Raw genomic sequence first — 15,093 nt, 5'->3', positions numbered from 1 at the left:
GAGAATAAAAGGTGAAGGCTGGCGGTCGGCGGCGGCTACAAGGGCCACATGACGAGGTCTGGCGGGCCGGATTCGGCCCGCGGGCCTTGTGTTTGACACCCGTGCACTATATTATTGCTACTACTGTTGTTGTTGTATTTATTTATATCCTGCTTTCCACCCAGATCAGGACTCAAGGCGACTGGCACAGAATGAAACAGCATGGAGATGATGATGATGATAATAATTATTATGATGATGATGATGCACTGCCCATCCTAGGATCACAGGGTGCTTTACAGTGTAAAAACACAAAAATATATAACGTAGTAACAAACAAAAGCAATACCATCCCATCCTGCACACACAGTTTAAAAGGCCATAGACTGTTTAATTAGCCAAAGGCCTAGGAGGAAAGGAATGTTTTTGCCTGGCAGCTAAAGAAACGTAGCAAAGATGCCTTGGGGAATACCTTGGCCGCTGACACACTTTGGGTGGGAGCAACTAGATGGCAGCTTTTTAGAAAATGTATTATACTTTAAACACAAGATTATGAACTGACCTGGACCCTGCAATCATAATCTGAGGCTTCTCTTCATGAGAGGCCAAAACAGAAAGCTAGAAGCATATAAAAGATAAAAGTAATTGATCTCTAATAAAATTTTAAAAATATATAAAGAAAACAAATCTATTAAAATACAATTAAAACAGCACAGCACTATTAAAAGCCCTTTCCTTAAAAACCAGTCAATTCCCAAAGGCCTTTCGGAATGAGACAGTCTTCACCTGCCAGTCGAAGGACAACAAGGAGGGAGCCAGCCAAGCTTCTCTAGGAGGGGAGTTCCAGAGTCTGGGAGCAGCCACCGAGAAGGCCCTTTTTCACATCAACACCAAGTCTGCACATAAGGGTGGTGGCACTGAAGATCACACAGCCCAGGCAGGTTCATATGGGAGAATATGGCCGTCCTGATAGACTGGGCCTAAACTGTGTTGGGCTTTATAAGTCATTAGCAGCACTTTGCGTTTATAGAGAGGAAAGCTGTGCTCATGGAATAACTAACTGGCATTTGGGTCACCCATAATTTTTATTTTTATTTTGCACAGCTTGTCTCTGCATATGCACAGGCCCAAATACAAAACACATGCCCCCTACTTAAATGGGGGGGGGGGGAGGTAGCTTTCATTCCAGGTCAGGTCTTTGATGGTTAGTTGGTCGTCAGTGGTAGAGTATCTCCTTTGCATGCAAAAAGTCCCCAGGTTCATACCTTGGCGTCTTCAGGTAGGCGTGGTGAAATCCTTGGGAGTTGCTGCCAGTCAGTGCAGACAGTACAGAGCTTGTCTGACTCAATGTAATACAATTTCTTGTGCTCCTGTCTGAGATGGCTTGTTCACATGAACAAGTCACCCACTTCTGTAGCTGCTGTGAAATAAAAGACCTTTATCATTATTATATACACACAGAAGCTTGGCTTCTAAGCGCACTTTTCAAGCACCAAGGCATCATGGCCCGAAGTTTAATAAAAGAAATCCCATTAAAACATGAAAATATAAATGCACCTAATTAAAATGAACACTAAAACAGTCCCATTGAAAACATAAACACTCACAGTTAAGATATGCAATTTAAAAAATCCATTATATATATAACAATCCAAGGTAAAATTATGCAGTATAAAAGTCATTTTGAAACAACACAGCAATTAAAACAGGTTGAGTGAGCAAGGGAATGTCTGTGTGAACAAGTCTGTCTTCAAAAGCCTGTTCTTAGACTTTTGCTTATCTTTTTTAAAAAAAACAAAGCAAATGACTCTCCCTCTGTCCAAAAGGGTTAAGCCCCAACAGCTGCTCATTTTGATGGCAAGTGTTTCATTCCAGTGCATAGACAGGCAATCCTTTTCTATTGAAGTTCTGCTTTTCACTTGTGGCTCTGCTCGTTTACTGTTTACAGCTGCCCCATTAAGCTCTCTGGCTTTGGGCAGCAAATTCTTCCCTTCCCAGAAAAATATGATGGGGAAATCCCAGCCATGGGCCCCACTCCTCCCTGGATTGGACATCTACGGCTTTTCCATTTTCTGGGTCTCCATCTTATTTTTCTGTTTTGGCGGGAAAGGGGAAAATTTGGTCTGTTGCCTGGTAAAGAGAGGTGGGAGGATCTTGTGGTTGCAGTACTGTCCCGAATTGCTTCCAGGTCAACCTGCAAGCGTTTCTGGGGGTATGCCAAGCAACTGCAAGGTGGTTACTTTGGTAACCCTAGAAGTTGAGGTCTTCTAACTGCTTGCTGATGCTCAAAGGGATGCCCTGTGTTTGCTGTGTACCACGGTGGAGGTTGAAGCAAATTGAGGTTGCCTAGCAACCACAGGACATGACCTTTGAAAGCCTGCAGGAAGTGATTAGAAGGCAGTGTCTTGCGGTTGCTAGACAACCACTATTATTATTATTATTATTATTATTATTATTATTATTATTATTATTAAAAATCTTTGATCTCACTTTCTTCCCCCACCAGGTGGGCCTAAAGCAATTCCCGCTATTAAAAAAGCAAAACATCAACAGCGGACCTTTGAGCAGGAATTAAAAGCTTGTATCTTAACTAGGTCCTACTCGGAGTAGGCCCATTTGAAAATAAGGAACCCAAGATAGTCATGCCTGTTAACTTTAAGATGGGTCTGCTCTGAGGAGGACTAGCTTTTGGTTAATGGCCATGAGTAACTTTAGGTCTGTTTGAGGAGAATGTAGTTGGATGTGGCCTAATTTGCATATAAAAAGAGTATATCAAACCGTGGGTGTTATTATACGATTCTCTAAGCCAGGGGTGGGGAATCTCAGGCCAAGAAGACTATTGTGGCCCTCCAGGCTGCTCTTGCCTGGCCCTCGGAAATCTCTCCACAACCCTTCCTGGCCCTGCTTCATAACTTCCTTGCTATGTTTTTGCCTGACTGAAATGTGTCACATTGGGCCTCCTCCTCCCAGGGCCCAGTGTGATGTATACTTTTTTTTTATGCTGTTCCCCACAGGAAGAAACCCACCCACATGACTGTGAATTGCTGGTTCTGCAACCAGGACACCGTGGTTCCGTACGGGAACCGGAACTGTTGGGATTGCCCCAACTGCGAGCAGTACAATGGCTTCCAAGAGGTATGTTTCAAGAGTGGCGCCTCGTAAAGCCTCTATGACGAGATGAAATGGCGGTCAAGGGCCAAAGCAAGCTGGGTTGCCTCCAACTGAGGCCACATTCACATCATGTGTTTAAAGCGCTATGATACCACTTTAAACCGTCATTGTTCTCCCCCCCCCCCCCCAATTTTTTTATATAGTTTGTTAAATGTGCTGAGAGCTGTTAGGAGGTCTCCTGTTCCCCTCATGGAGCTACAATTCCCAGCATTCTGGGAATTATAACTGTGAGGAAAATAGGGTCTCTTAAGCACCCTTTACCCTTAACAAACTACAGTTCCCAGGATTTTTTGCCTAGGGGGACCATGACTGTTAAAGTGCAGTAATAGCGCTTTAAATATATGGTGTGAATGTGGCCTACGTTTTGCTCCAGAGTAGACCCATGGAAATTAATGGCCCTAAGTTAGTTGTGGTCATTGCTTTCAATGGGTATGCTCTTGGGTGGGGCTAGCCTTGGGTACAAACCCGGTGCCAACCCATGCATATATGTCTGTTCGATATTGGTGTGTATCAATTTATGAATCCCCTTTTACATATATCTATCTATCTATCTATCTATCTTAATTTCATTACATTTATATCCCACCTTTTTTCTCCCGAGAGGAGCTCAAGGTGGTGCACACACACTTCTCCCCGTCTCCGTTTCATCCTCACAGCATCCCTGTGAGGTAGGCAAGGCTGACGGGTAGCGACTGGCACTGAAGATACGCAATACAGTTTGAACGCCTTAAGGCAAGAGACCTTTTCGCCCGGCTGGAAAAGCTTATCAAAGCAAAAATGTAATTGGGTTGTTTCTTTGAAGTACAGATCTGTGGGTGCCTGCTGTATCTCAGCAGGGCTGCTGTTCCACAGAACAGGGGCAACCACAACAAAGGCCCTGCTTCCGAGTTGTTATGGTGTGGGCTTCTGATTTTTTGGGTGTATGTCCCTGTTGGTAGAATTTACTGGCAGAGGTCGAGGGTGGGAGCTTAAAAGCAAAAGTTGGTGTAACGAGTGAACCACCTTTGGGATTGAAGGGAGGAGATAGTTTTGGGGTGTGGAATGTTAAGGTAAGTGGGATAGATTTGGAGTGAGCATTGAATGAGAATCAGTGGGCTTAGGAGGTAACTTTAACAGCTTCAGATCAGTTTACCTGTGAGTTCACCTGACCCCATCCGTATATGCTTGCTCTGCCTCTTCATTCTGCAGAATGTTACAAGGCGCCACATAATACTCATTCTGCATTTATAAGGAATCCATCCTTTAGCGTGGCAACACCCACACTTTGGAACTCCCTGCCTATTGAAACCAGGGAGGCGCCTTCACTGCACTCTTTTAGGTGCCTGCTAAAATTGTTTTTGTTTAGGCCAGCCTACCCAGACATAATTTTACCTTCCTAAAATCTGGATTTTAGGTTATCGTTGATTTTAACTATTATTCTTTATTGAATTTATATACCTCCTTATACTTAGGGGTCTCAGGGTGATTTACAGAACAAAATCAAGATCTAAAAATACATAATAAAAATAAAAACAACAACCCAATAGCCCCTCCCCACAAAAAACCCAACACATTTTAAAAGGGCATAGGGTGTAAATCAGATCAACCAAAGGCCTGTTTAAAAAGGAATGTTTTTGCCTGGTGCCTAAAGGTATATAATGAAGGCACCAGGCGAACTTCCCTGTGGAGAGCATTCCACAGACGGGGAGCCACTGCAGAGAAGGCCCATTCTTGTGTTGCCAAATTCTGGACCTCTCAAGGAGGAGGCACAAGATAATTATTTTTGAAGATTTTAAATAGTTGCTTTTGATGGATCATTTCATTGTGTTATTCATTTTGTAAACCACTTTGAATCTTTCTGGTTGTTGTTTTTTTACAATCAAGAGGTATAATACACATTTTATGAAATAAAATCCATCTGTACTTCACACTTTACTGTGAATTGGTTCTTCAAATAAACTCTGGTACAATTTTTATCCATCTTCCGTACAAGAGAAGTGGACTGTTGCCCCCTCACTCAGTTCTGCCTTAATTGGATCTCGCCAGTTTTCCCGTAGGTCCTCCAGTTGGTGGGACTCATGAAACCAAATGCCCCAGTTACTCTTATGAATTGACTTTGAAAGATCCCTACTGGATCATCAGATCAGAAGGCCCATCTAGTCCGGCATCCTCAAAGTGGCCAGCCAGGTGCCTATGGAAAGCCCATAAGCAGTGCAGTGGTGCACTCCCCACTTGAGAACCACAGCAACTGGTTTTCAGAAGTTTACCGCCTCTAGCCCTGGAGGGTAGTACACAGCTGTCATGGCAAGTAACCACCAATAACCCTAGCAGTGAGAGTTGCTAGGACTTTAATTAAGGTTTGTTTTGTGGCATACCACTTGTGGGTTTTCCAAACCACGAGCCTGGGTTTGGCCGTGATGCTAAACCCAACTGTTTCTTGGCTCACAATAGCAAGAGGAGCAAAGAAGAAGGGCGGGTTATAAACTTAAAACAATAATTTGAAATGATAATAAATAACTTTCCAAGGTTGCTTTTGTTGGCCCTTAAAAATTAAGAGTATCTCAGGGTGCAAATAAACCTATGGATTTTGCCTCCATTTGGCAGCCATTTGTTACTTATGTGGCTGGCCAATCACGGGAATGACAAGTCCCAATGAAATACAGCTTTGTTTTGTATTCATAATATTTTGTATTCTTTTTTTTTTAATCCCCCCCAATTATTTTTATTGATTTTCCAATTTTTAATCCAATTATACAGATTTCTGGGTCTTCTTAAGAGCTTGGTGCCCATGGGAAGGTCCCTAACGGTAGGACCAGGGGGAAACTCTGGCCCTCCAGATGTTGGGGCTGGAGTTCCATTTGACAACAGCAAGAAACAGTATCTTCATCTCAGTATTGAGGAATGCTCTGCCAGCAGAGATTCAGCAGGTGCCTTCTGTCAAAACTTTTAAATGCCTGCCGAAAACTTATTTTCTATTAGGCTTATGCAGGCAGTTAAGAATGCATCTTTTCACTGTAGGTAACGGATTTCTGATTTTAAGCCTTTAATATGTTTTTTATTGTATGGTGGCCCACAAAAGGGCCTTCTCTGTGGCAGCCCCTCAACTGTGGAGCTCCCTCCCCACAGAGGTGCATCTGTCACCTTCATTATACAGCTTTTGACATTTGAGGTGTACATTTTTAGGACCCGCCTTATTTCTTTAACTGTTAAGCTGTTTTAAAGTGTTTGTAATATTGTGCTCTAATGTTGTGTGTTAATGTAACCTGCCCTGGAACCACAGGCTGCAGATAATAAAAATTAAAACAGTGTACAATTGTTGTGAACTCCAATTAAAAAAAAAAAAGAATAGCAGTGTATAGATATTTTTTATGAAAAATAAAAATAAAAACGTTGTAGAGCAGCAGGAAGGAGACTGGAGTAACCATTGCCTCTCCTTTTGACCCCTCTTGGCAGAACGGAGATTACAACAAGCCGATCCCAGCTCAGTACATGGAGCATCTGAACCACGTTGTCTCTGGGGCCGGCGCCTTCTACGACCCCACCAAGCCCCAGCAGTGGGTGAGCAGCCAGGTCCTTCTCTGTAGGAAGTGCAACAACCATCAGACCATGAAGATTAAGCAGCTGGCGTCCTTCACACCCAGGGAGGAGGTACGAACTGATCTCGGGACTCAGAGCAGCCCTTCATTTTAAGGTTCTGGTACTTAACCTTCCCTAAGGCCATAAACCCACAGAAGGGGAAGCTCGACCCAGGAGACAAATGCGACCCTCTGGATCTTAGGAAACAAACCTTTTGTGGTTGTTTACATCATTCTATTTCATGTACACATCATACTTTTAAATCTATACACTTAACGTTCCCACCAAAAATCGTGGGAGCTGTAGTTAGTGTGTGATTTCTTTCATGGAAAACTTATAATTCAGCGACCGATTAAAATAAAGAGTAAACAATACAATTTCATTAAAATTACACAAAAAAGGATGCAGCTTTACATTGCTGCATTCACACTCCCTCGGAAAAATAATTATGACCTTTCCTTGCTTTTCTTTTTTCCTAAGGATTTGCTTTGTTAATAACTATCAAGATGTTGTCCTCAATGTCTTACGGTATTCTCACTTCAAGTTGAAAAGTTACAAAGAACGCCAAAGAGTAGCCCATTTCACAGGAGGCTTTTGAATATTGTTATCATTTTGTCTAAAATGAATTTTAGTTTATGAATCTAAACTCTGACTGCATACATCTGCACCATACATTTTGAGCTTCCCCCACCAAAAAAAAATAAAAAATTACGGAATGTGTTCTTCCTGTCAGAGCTGCAACTCTCCGCACACTTGAACTACAGTTCCCAGGACTCTTGGGGAGGGAGAAAGCCATGTTCTTTAAATGCATGATGTGTATACAGCCACAGTCTGAATTTGCAATGCCCTGCAAGTGTCTTCTGCTGCTGCCTTGTCGTCCTACCCCCTTTGTCTCTATTACCTTCCCCCCCTGCTTTCATGTGTTACTGCCTTCCCCACTCCAGGTGGTGACATCTTTGAAAATGCCTGCCCCACTTATTTCAGGTGTCATGGCAACCAGGATAGCAATGGCAAGACACAGGCCGGCTTTCCCCATCCATGACTTAACACAAGAAGATTTTTGTCTGGTTGGAGGGTGCCTTGAGGCTAAGCACATGGGGAACCTTTTCCCCCTTAGTTGAGTTTCTGGGGGACGTATGATTGAGAGGGAACTGAATCTCATGCTGGTAGTTCTTAGGCCACGTTCACACAACACATTTTAAAGCACTATGATAATGATAATAATAATAATATAATTTATTATTTATACCCCGCCCATCTGGCTGGGTTTCCCCAGCCACTCTGGGCGGCTTCCAACCGAATATTAAAAACAATACAGCATTAGACATTAAAAACTTCCCTAAACAGGGCCGCCTTCAGTTGTCTTTTAAAAGTAAAATAGTTGTTTATTTCCTTGACATCTGCTGGGAGGGCGTTCCACAGGGTAGGCGCCACTACCGCTTTAAACAGCTGTAGCTTCCCCCAAAGAATCTATTTGTTAAGGGAGCTGGGAGTTGTTAGGAGACCCCTGTTCCCCTCACAGAGCAAAAATTCCCAGAGTTCCTCGGGAAGAGGGTTTTATGGTTAAGCCATTCTGGGAATTGTCCCTCTGGGAGGGGAATAGGAGTCTCTTAACAGCGCTCAGAACTCTTTAACAAGCAACCGCTCCCATAATTCTTTGGGAGAAACCATGGCTGTTTCAAGTGGTATCATAGTGCTTTAAATGTGTGGTCTGAATAGGGTCATGCTTGTGACTTGGTAGAATGTTGCTCCCTGTGTTGTATACAGTAAGACCCAGCAGAAAAATACTGATCCATCAGTGAAATTTAAAATGGCCCAGGACAGTGGTTCACAAACTTTTTCTCTGAGCCACACTTTCAGAATAAAAATTTGCTCGTACCACCCTGATTTTTTTTAATTGATAAAGAAATACATTTGAAAACAAAAAGAAACAACTCCTAGCACTGATTGGTTTATAACATGGAACACAACTACTTCATAACATGACCATGGGACATCCAGAAAATATAAATCAATGCAGCTACATAAGAATATGGATCATTCCCAAAATATAATTATAAACGAGCCTCTTACATATGTATCATAATAATGTATACATGAAATTCATACTTATTTAGTCATGTTCTGGATCACAACTAGGAATATCCTCAAGTTTCCCTTGATACTCTTGCTTTCTTTTTGAAAAGACAGCTATCCCTTTTCTGCAAGAAAACAATATTTTTATACTATACCATACTTCACTACATTGAAATGTTCGAAAGTTTCCTTGAGTGTCTTTGAAGCTCCCTGCCACACCAATGTGGTGTGCTACACCTTTTGAGAACCACTGGCCTAGGAGTTTAAAAAGCCTGAGAGGGTGAAAATTAAGGTGTTTTTTTTCCCCAGTCGGAACTCACCAGAACTCAGTTCCAGCACCTCCCAGGTGGGCGCCATTGCCATTATAAGAGAACAAGGGAGGCATTCATGGTGAGTTCTGGCACCTTTTTCTAGAAAAATAGCACTGGTGAGGATGTTTTCTGCCTGGTACCGATGTTCCTCTATTCTGCTTCATCTCTAACAATGAGGTAGCAGAGATACTCATGAAACGGGAGCATGGGTCTGGTGCTCTTTTTCTGGTGGGGATTGAAGCCGGAAGTGTCTCTGCATGCAGAGCCCCTCCTGCCCCAGCTAAGCTTCTGCTCCTTCTTCCGGGCAGGGCAAGTACGACGAGGAGATTGAGGTGTACAAGCATCACCTGGAGCAGACCTACAAGCTCTGCCGCCCTTGCCAGGCCGCAGTGGAGTACTACATCAAGCACCAGAACCGGCAGCTCCGCGCCCTGCTGCTTCGGCACCACTTCAGCCACCGGAAGACAGACAAGACCTACATGCAGGTGAGGGAGAAGGAACAGGAAGGAACGGCTGTTGATTGGGCGTGGGCGGGGCATAACACTTGGGCAGGAAGTGACAGCTGTTCATTAGGCAGGGCATCCTGTTTGGATGGGCTGTGGGAGCAACAAGTGCTGAACCCAGAAGAGGATGGACACACAGCGATGGTGGAATCTGAATCATGCATTTTATTTTTAGATTGTCATATATTTTCTCTTAAGTAGGGCTTTCCGATCCAGCACGCTTTTCTCATTCTCTGTTTCTTTACACCAGGCCTTCTCTCTTCTCTCTATTTTTCTGCCACTGAATTTTTTATTGTGCTCATTTTGCCACCCATGTGAAAATTGGACCAAGGGCTGCATGAAATTAGGTGTGATGCTGCAAGTTGCCATCCATTACGCTACATCACAGTTTAGTGTCATATGTGACCTGTTTCCTATGCTATGCCACAGTTTAGTGTTACATGGGACCTGAGTCATATGCTACATAAGCCCTTCATGGCCTAGGACCCTCGTACTTACGGGACCGCCTCTCCTGGTCTGCCCCGCGGTGGATCTTATCCGTAAATAGCAACACCCTAGAGGTCCTGGGCCCTAAGGAAGTCAGATTAGCCTCAACCAGAGCCAGTGCCTTTTCAACACTGGCTCTGGCCTGGTGGAACACTCTGTCTCATGAGACCAGGGCCCTGCAGGATCTGATTTCTTTCCGCAGGGCCTGTAAGACAGAGTTGTTCCACCTGACCTTTGGATTGGAGTCAATTTGATCCCCTCTTTCCTTTTTCCTTTCTCCTTCTGTGATGGAACTCCTATTTGAGGACTTCCCTGGCTTTTTTCTGGCCCATGTAGGACCAGTCTGGATAGTTGGCCTTGGTGAAGATTTGATGTTTTCATCCCCAAAAAGTTTTTGATTTGAGTTTCTACTGAAATGAGGCTGCATTTTAATGTTGTACTTTAATCTTGTTTTTAAGTTGTATTTTAATCAATTGTTTTTATACTTGGTGTTAGCCGCCCTGAGCCCGGTCTTGGCTGGGGAGGGCGGGTTATAAATAAAATTTATTGTTATTTATTATTATTACATCACAGTTTAGCGTTACATGCAACTAGGGCCACGTAACCTTTCCAGTGGTTTAGAAGCCTACCTAGAATGCAAGCATTTCTTGCCTGTTGGCTCAGAAGTTGCCAAGAGAACCAGCCTGATCATGCACAGTTGTGTTCCCTTCCATGTAGATATAAAGACAACTCACACCGCCTGCACTGTAATCTTGTGATTCTGAAGGTTCTTCTCTTCCCCTGCAGAGTTTTTATGCTGCGGCTTCGTCCACCACCACAGCCACAACCACACCAGCCCAAGTGATTGCTCTCCGGTTCCTGGCCTTCCTCAGCTGCATTGTTCTCGTCACGATGGCCTTGTACGGGTCGGGCAACCCGTTCTCCCCTGAGCATGCAACTCCTCCTGCTCCAGCAAGCCCTGGGCCAGCGAGGAACGACACTGGCTCATCGCCACCAGCAGTGCCACCACCGGGCAACGGCACTCTCCTGGAAGTCCTCAGCTGGCAGGAAGTGATCCGGCTGTTGCCAGAGCAAGTCGTGGAGACTCTGAGAGTGGCTTGGTCTTACGGGAAGAATCACCAGATTGCGGTGGTCGTCCTTGGTCTTCTGGCGTGCTCCTTAGCCATGCTGCTGGCGGGACGAATTAGGTATGGGGGATTTTGGGATGGGTTTTAAATCATTTATTCATGGCATTTATGTACTACTTAATTATAAATTATACATTTTATGAAATAAGGTTCCCAGACATGGAGAATGTTGATGTGTGTTTTAATTTTTTAAAAAAGTTTATTGCCGGTTTTTATCTTTTTAATATTTTCAAATTGTTGTCTTTACTGATAATTTTACTGCTTTATTCTCTTCATAAACTGCTTTGACGGTTTTGTAAGCGGTGTGTGTAAACTTTATGAACTAAATAAATTATTAACGTTTCTAAGCATTGAATGCTGAAGCCATACAGAGAAGAAAGCAGCAATAACAAAATCACCGTAAAACCATAAAATGCTCACCTTTTAAAATTCCTGCTGGAGTCAGACAGTCACAAACCTGAAGTTCCTTGTTAACTTTTTAAAAATGGAATCAGGTTTTGTTTTCTTCTCTGCATTGCAGCTTATGCAGTCCTTTTTTTTACTAGATTTTCTACCTGGCTGTGTGTCTTTGCAGCTGCAGTCAAAACTGACTTTTGCAAAGTTAGTTGGCATGTTAATTACGTTCAAAAGAGGAAACCCATCTGTAAATCAAACACTGGGGATTTAGAACGCGAAAGAAAGGGGGCTTCTGGTTAAAGGAACCCTTCCCCCACTGTGGGAATTGGGAGACCAGCAACATCTAGAGGCCACAGGTTCCCCACCCCACTTCTAATAGGATGGTGGAGTCTTAGGATTGTGGCCAACACTATACCTACTCAGAGGGGACCCATTGAAATGCATGGACCTTAGCCACAGCCGTTGATTTCAGTGGGGTCTTTTGAGTAGGACTAGTGTTGGATACAACCCAGCACCTCCCTGTGAGTGTTTCTGTTCAATATATGTGTGTATTATAAAAAGGTAAAGGGACCCCTGACCATTAGGTCCAGTCATGGCCGACTCTGGGGTTGCGGTGCTCATCTCGCTTTATTGGCTGAGGGAGCCAGCGTACAGCTTCCGGGTCATGTGGCCAGCATGACTAAGCTGCTTCCGGCGAACCAGAGCAGCGCACGGAAACGCCATTACCTTCCTGCCAGAGCATTACCTATTTATCTACTTGCACTTTGACGTGCTTTCGAACTGCTAGGTTGGCAGGAGCTGGGACCGAGCAACGGGAGCTCACCCTGTTGCGGGGATTTGAACCGCCGACCTTCTGATCGGCAAGTCCTAGGCTCTGTGGTTTAACCCACAGCGCCACCCGCGTCCCTTTTATTATAGGATGTATTAATTTACGTGTTGCCTTTCACATATGTTTCAAGTTGACTTAAACCAAAAACAGCTAAAGGAACAGCTAAAAAAAACAGCTTGAGTACGAAACTCAGATCTATAAGCTAGGTGTCAAATAGCTCCTTAAACCATGGTTACAGTGGCCATAACGGAATGTCTAGTTTCCATTTTGGGGCAAGATGGCTCCGAAGTCTTATTTTTCAAACGATGAACTGACTGTGATTGATTCTCAGTTAAACATCTGGCTAGTTCAGATGGAAACCTTGAGCTAGATTAGGAGCTTTGAGAACTTAAATAAAAGTCCCTTGATCCAGGGACAGCCCACATATATATTGGCCTGTTCCAACCTCATTTTCTTAATGGTGACTGCTCCTGCTCAGGCTGCACAGAAAATGCATTTTGGTTCCAGAAATTCATTCTGATTGTACAGATAAAATATAACTGGTAGAATTCTACAGGATGGGGCATTAATGTGTGAAAACAGTCCAGATCCAATGATCCCCAGACATGCACCTCCAGATAGTGGAGATTTCAGGTGCCATCCTGGCACCCAATCATCTTCAAGTGGTCAAAAGCCAGGTGCAAAATGTGCTTGGCTCTTGGCTAATTTTGAACACTGCATGCAGCTGGAAAGGCTTGTTGAAACAGAAGTGTTATTGTTTCTGGGAAGTACAAATAAGGGGGTGCCCGCTGTATCTCAACAGAGATGTTGTTCCACAGATTGGGGCAGCCACCCAGAAGGCCCTGCTCAGAGTTGCTTTGATCTCTTCTCCCTGAATGATCAGGGGGAGTAAGTTGCTAAATGATCTCTTCCCCCTTCTTTCCATCGTTGGTTATTACTGCACGGTGTAGCCAACAGAGGCTGGTTTTTAACTCTCCCCCCCCCCCCATGTTTCAGGCTTCGCCGGATCGACGCCTTCGCCTCTGTCCTGTGGCTCCTGGTGATGGGCTTCCACCTGGTGGAGCGCTACCTGCAGGCAGACACCCCCAGCTGGCTCGACACAGCCAAGTTCGGCACCACCTCGCTGTGCTGCCTGGTGGGCTTTGCGGCTGCTGTGGCCACCCGGAAACCAATGGGCCAGCGGAGACCCCGGCCCCGAAGGTCAGAGCCAGAACAGTGACTGTCGGGGGTGGGACAGATACCCTGAAAAATCCAAGCCTTCAAATTCACTGCCACTGGCGCTTCTCTTTTCTCTCCCTTCCTCTCTCTCTTCCTCCCTGACCCCTTTTAATTTTGTTTTAGGTTGCTTCCCTCCCCCACACACTTTCTTCCTTCCTTTCTTATTATACCTTTAAGAAACTGTGAAGCATCTTCCTTCTCCCAGCTGGCTGTAGCACAATTGCAGACCTCTCCCAGTTGCTCCAGTACTCCTTCATCCTCCTCCATCTAAACCCCAGACGCTTCCAAAACAAACCACACTCCGTGAATTGCCCCGCTCTTTGTGAATTGCCCCATAACACGTCTTCCATCTTGGTTTTTGTTTTCGTTTGGCGGTGGGAAGGCTCTCTTTCCCCCCCTTTTTTTGGGTGGTGTGTGTACCACCAGTTATTCACAGTGAGAATCCCCGTGTGTTATCTCAACTTACAGTCAATGCTGCAGACTCTAAACCAGTTTGAAATGGGTTTTGCTGTTGCGTCTTCCCTCAGTACTCCCAAGAATTTTGTGTGCACATGCATTTTCTTTTTAAAGATTTTGCGAGTGTTGAGAATCAGTAGTTGGCGACCTTTTAGAACTGAACTGTATTTCCCAGGATTCCTTCTTTAGTTGGGAGCTGTGATGGTTCCAACTTGATTGAAACTAGTTTAAATGTATAGTGTAGGAGTGCTTTAAGGGATTAGGTCTGCTTACATTTTGTGTGTGTGTGTGTTCTGGAGTTTCTAATTTTTATACTGACGTACATTTTTTTATAACAATACTACATAAATAGTGGAGTGGACTTGAAGTGGCTCTAAGCTGGACTCCCCCTAACTTCCTTATTCTCAGTTTATCCTCTGTTAACAGCATGTTGCTGCTTGTGTCTTTTAAATTTCTGAAATAATGGGGGGGGTGACTTAATTAGCAACAGCAAAAAACACCCTCTCTTGATTTCAGTTCAAGTTGTGTTGTGCTAACCTTTGTTTAATGTATGGCCACTTTAGCCTCTCCCCCCCCCCAGTCTTTCCCCCCCCCAAATCCCCGCCCTTAAGCCTTAGTTCCAGCCATCCTGGGATCCAAAGTGGATCAGGACGCTTGTCGTTCCGTCAAAGATGGTGACATCAGCCACACTCTGATGCTGATTTTTAAAAGGGGAAAGGGCGCAGTGATGTTGGCAGCTTCCTGTACGCTGAGCCAGCCGAAATGAGCCAAGAACCCTTCCTTTCTCCTTCTCAGTCCCGTCTATAATGATGTCTGCCAAGAATTCAGTGCTCAAACAATAGGGCGCCTGGCCGAGTCTCTTCCATTCACTGGAAGCCCTATCAGTCTCAGCTCTCCCCCTGCGTCTCTTTATTGAACATAATCTTTGCCTTATTTGCTGGTATGGAGTTGAACGTCATTCTTTTTTAAAAATATATATATATTTT

The 15,093-nt window shown here is 44.2% G+C and overlaps 1 protein-coding gene across 2 annotated transcripts in view; it reads left to right on the top strand.

The window, feature by feature from the left end:
* Positions 1 to 15,093, top strand: part of TMEM201 (transmembrane protein 201) — a 45,530-nt gene that overhangs the window by 8,029 nt on the left and 22,408 nt on the right. For both annotated transcript variants that reach the window (XM_083628687.1, XM_083628688.1), the window contains exons 2-6: positions 2,994 to 3,114; positions 6,583 to 6,777; positions 9,401 to 9,577; positions 10,868 to 11,268; positions 13,430 to 13,633. In XM_083628687.1, coding sequence (XP_083484813.1) covers positions 2,994 to 3,114; positions 6,583 to 6,777; positions 9,401 to 9,577; positions 10,868 to 11,268; positions 13,430 to 13,633 — 1,098 coding nt within the window. The remainder of the gene's footprint in view (positions 1 to 2,993; positions 3,115 to 6,582; positions 6,778 to 9,400; positions 9,578 to 10,867; positions 11,269 to 13,429; positions 13,634 to 15,093) is intronic.

This window comes from Podarcis filfolensis (genome assembly GCF_964270895.1).
Source record: "Podarcis filfolensis genome assembly, chromosome: 8".
NCBI classification, from domain to species: domain Eukaryota; kingdom Metazoa; phylum Chordata; class Lepidosauria; order Squamata; family Lacertidae; genus Podarcis; species Podarcis filfolensis.
The sequence above is the reverse complement of the archived record's forward strand: the minus strand, read 5'-3'. Positions and strand labels throughout refer to the sequence as shown.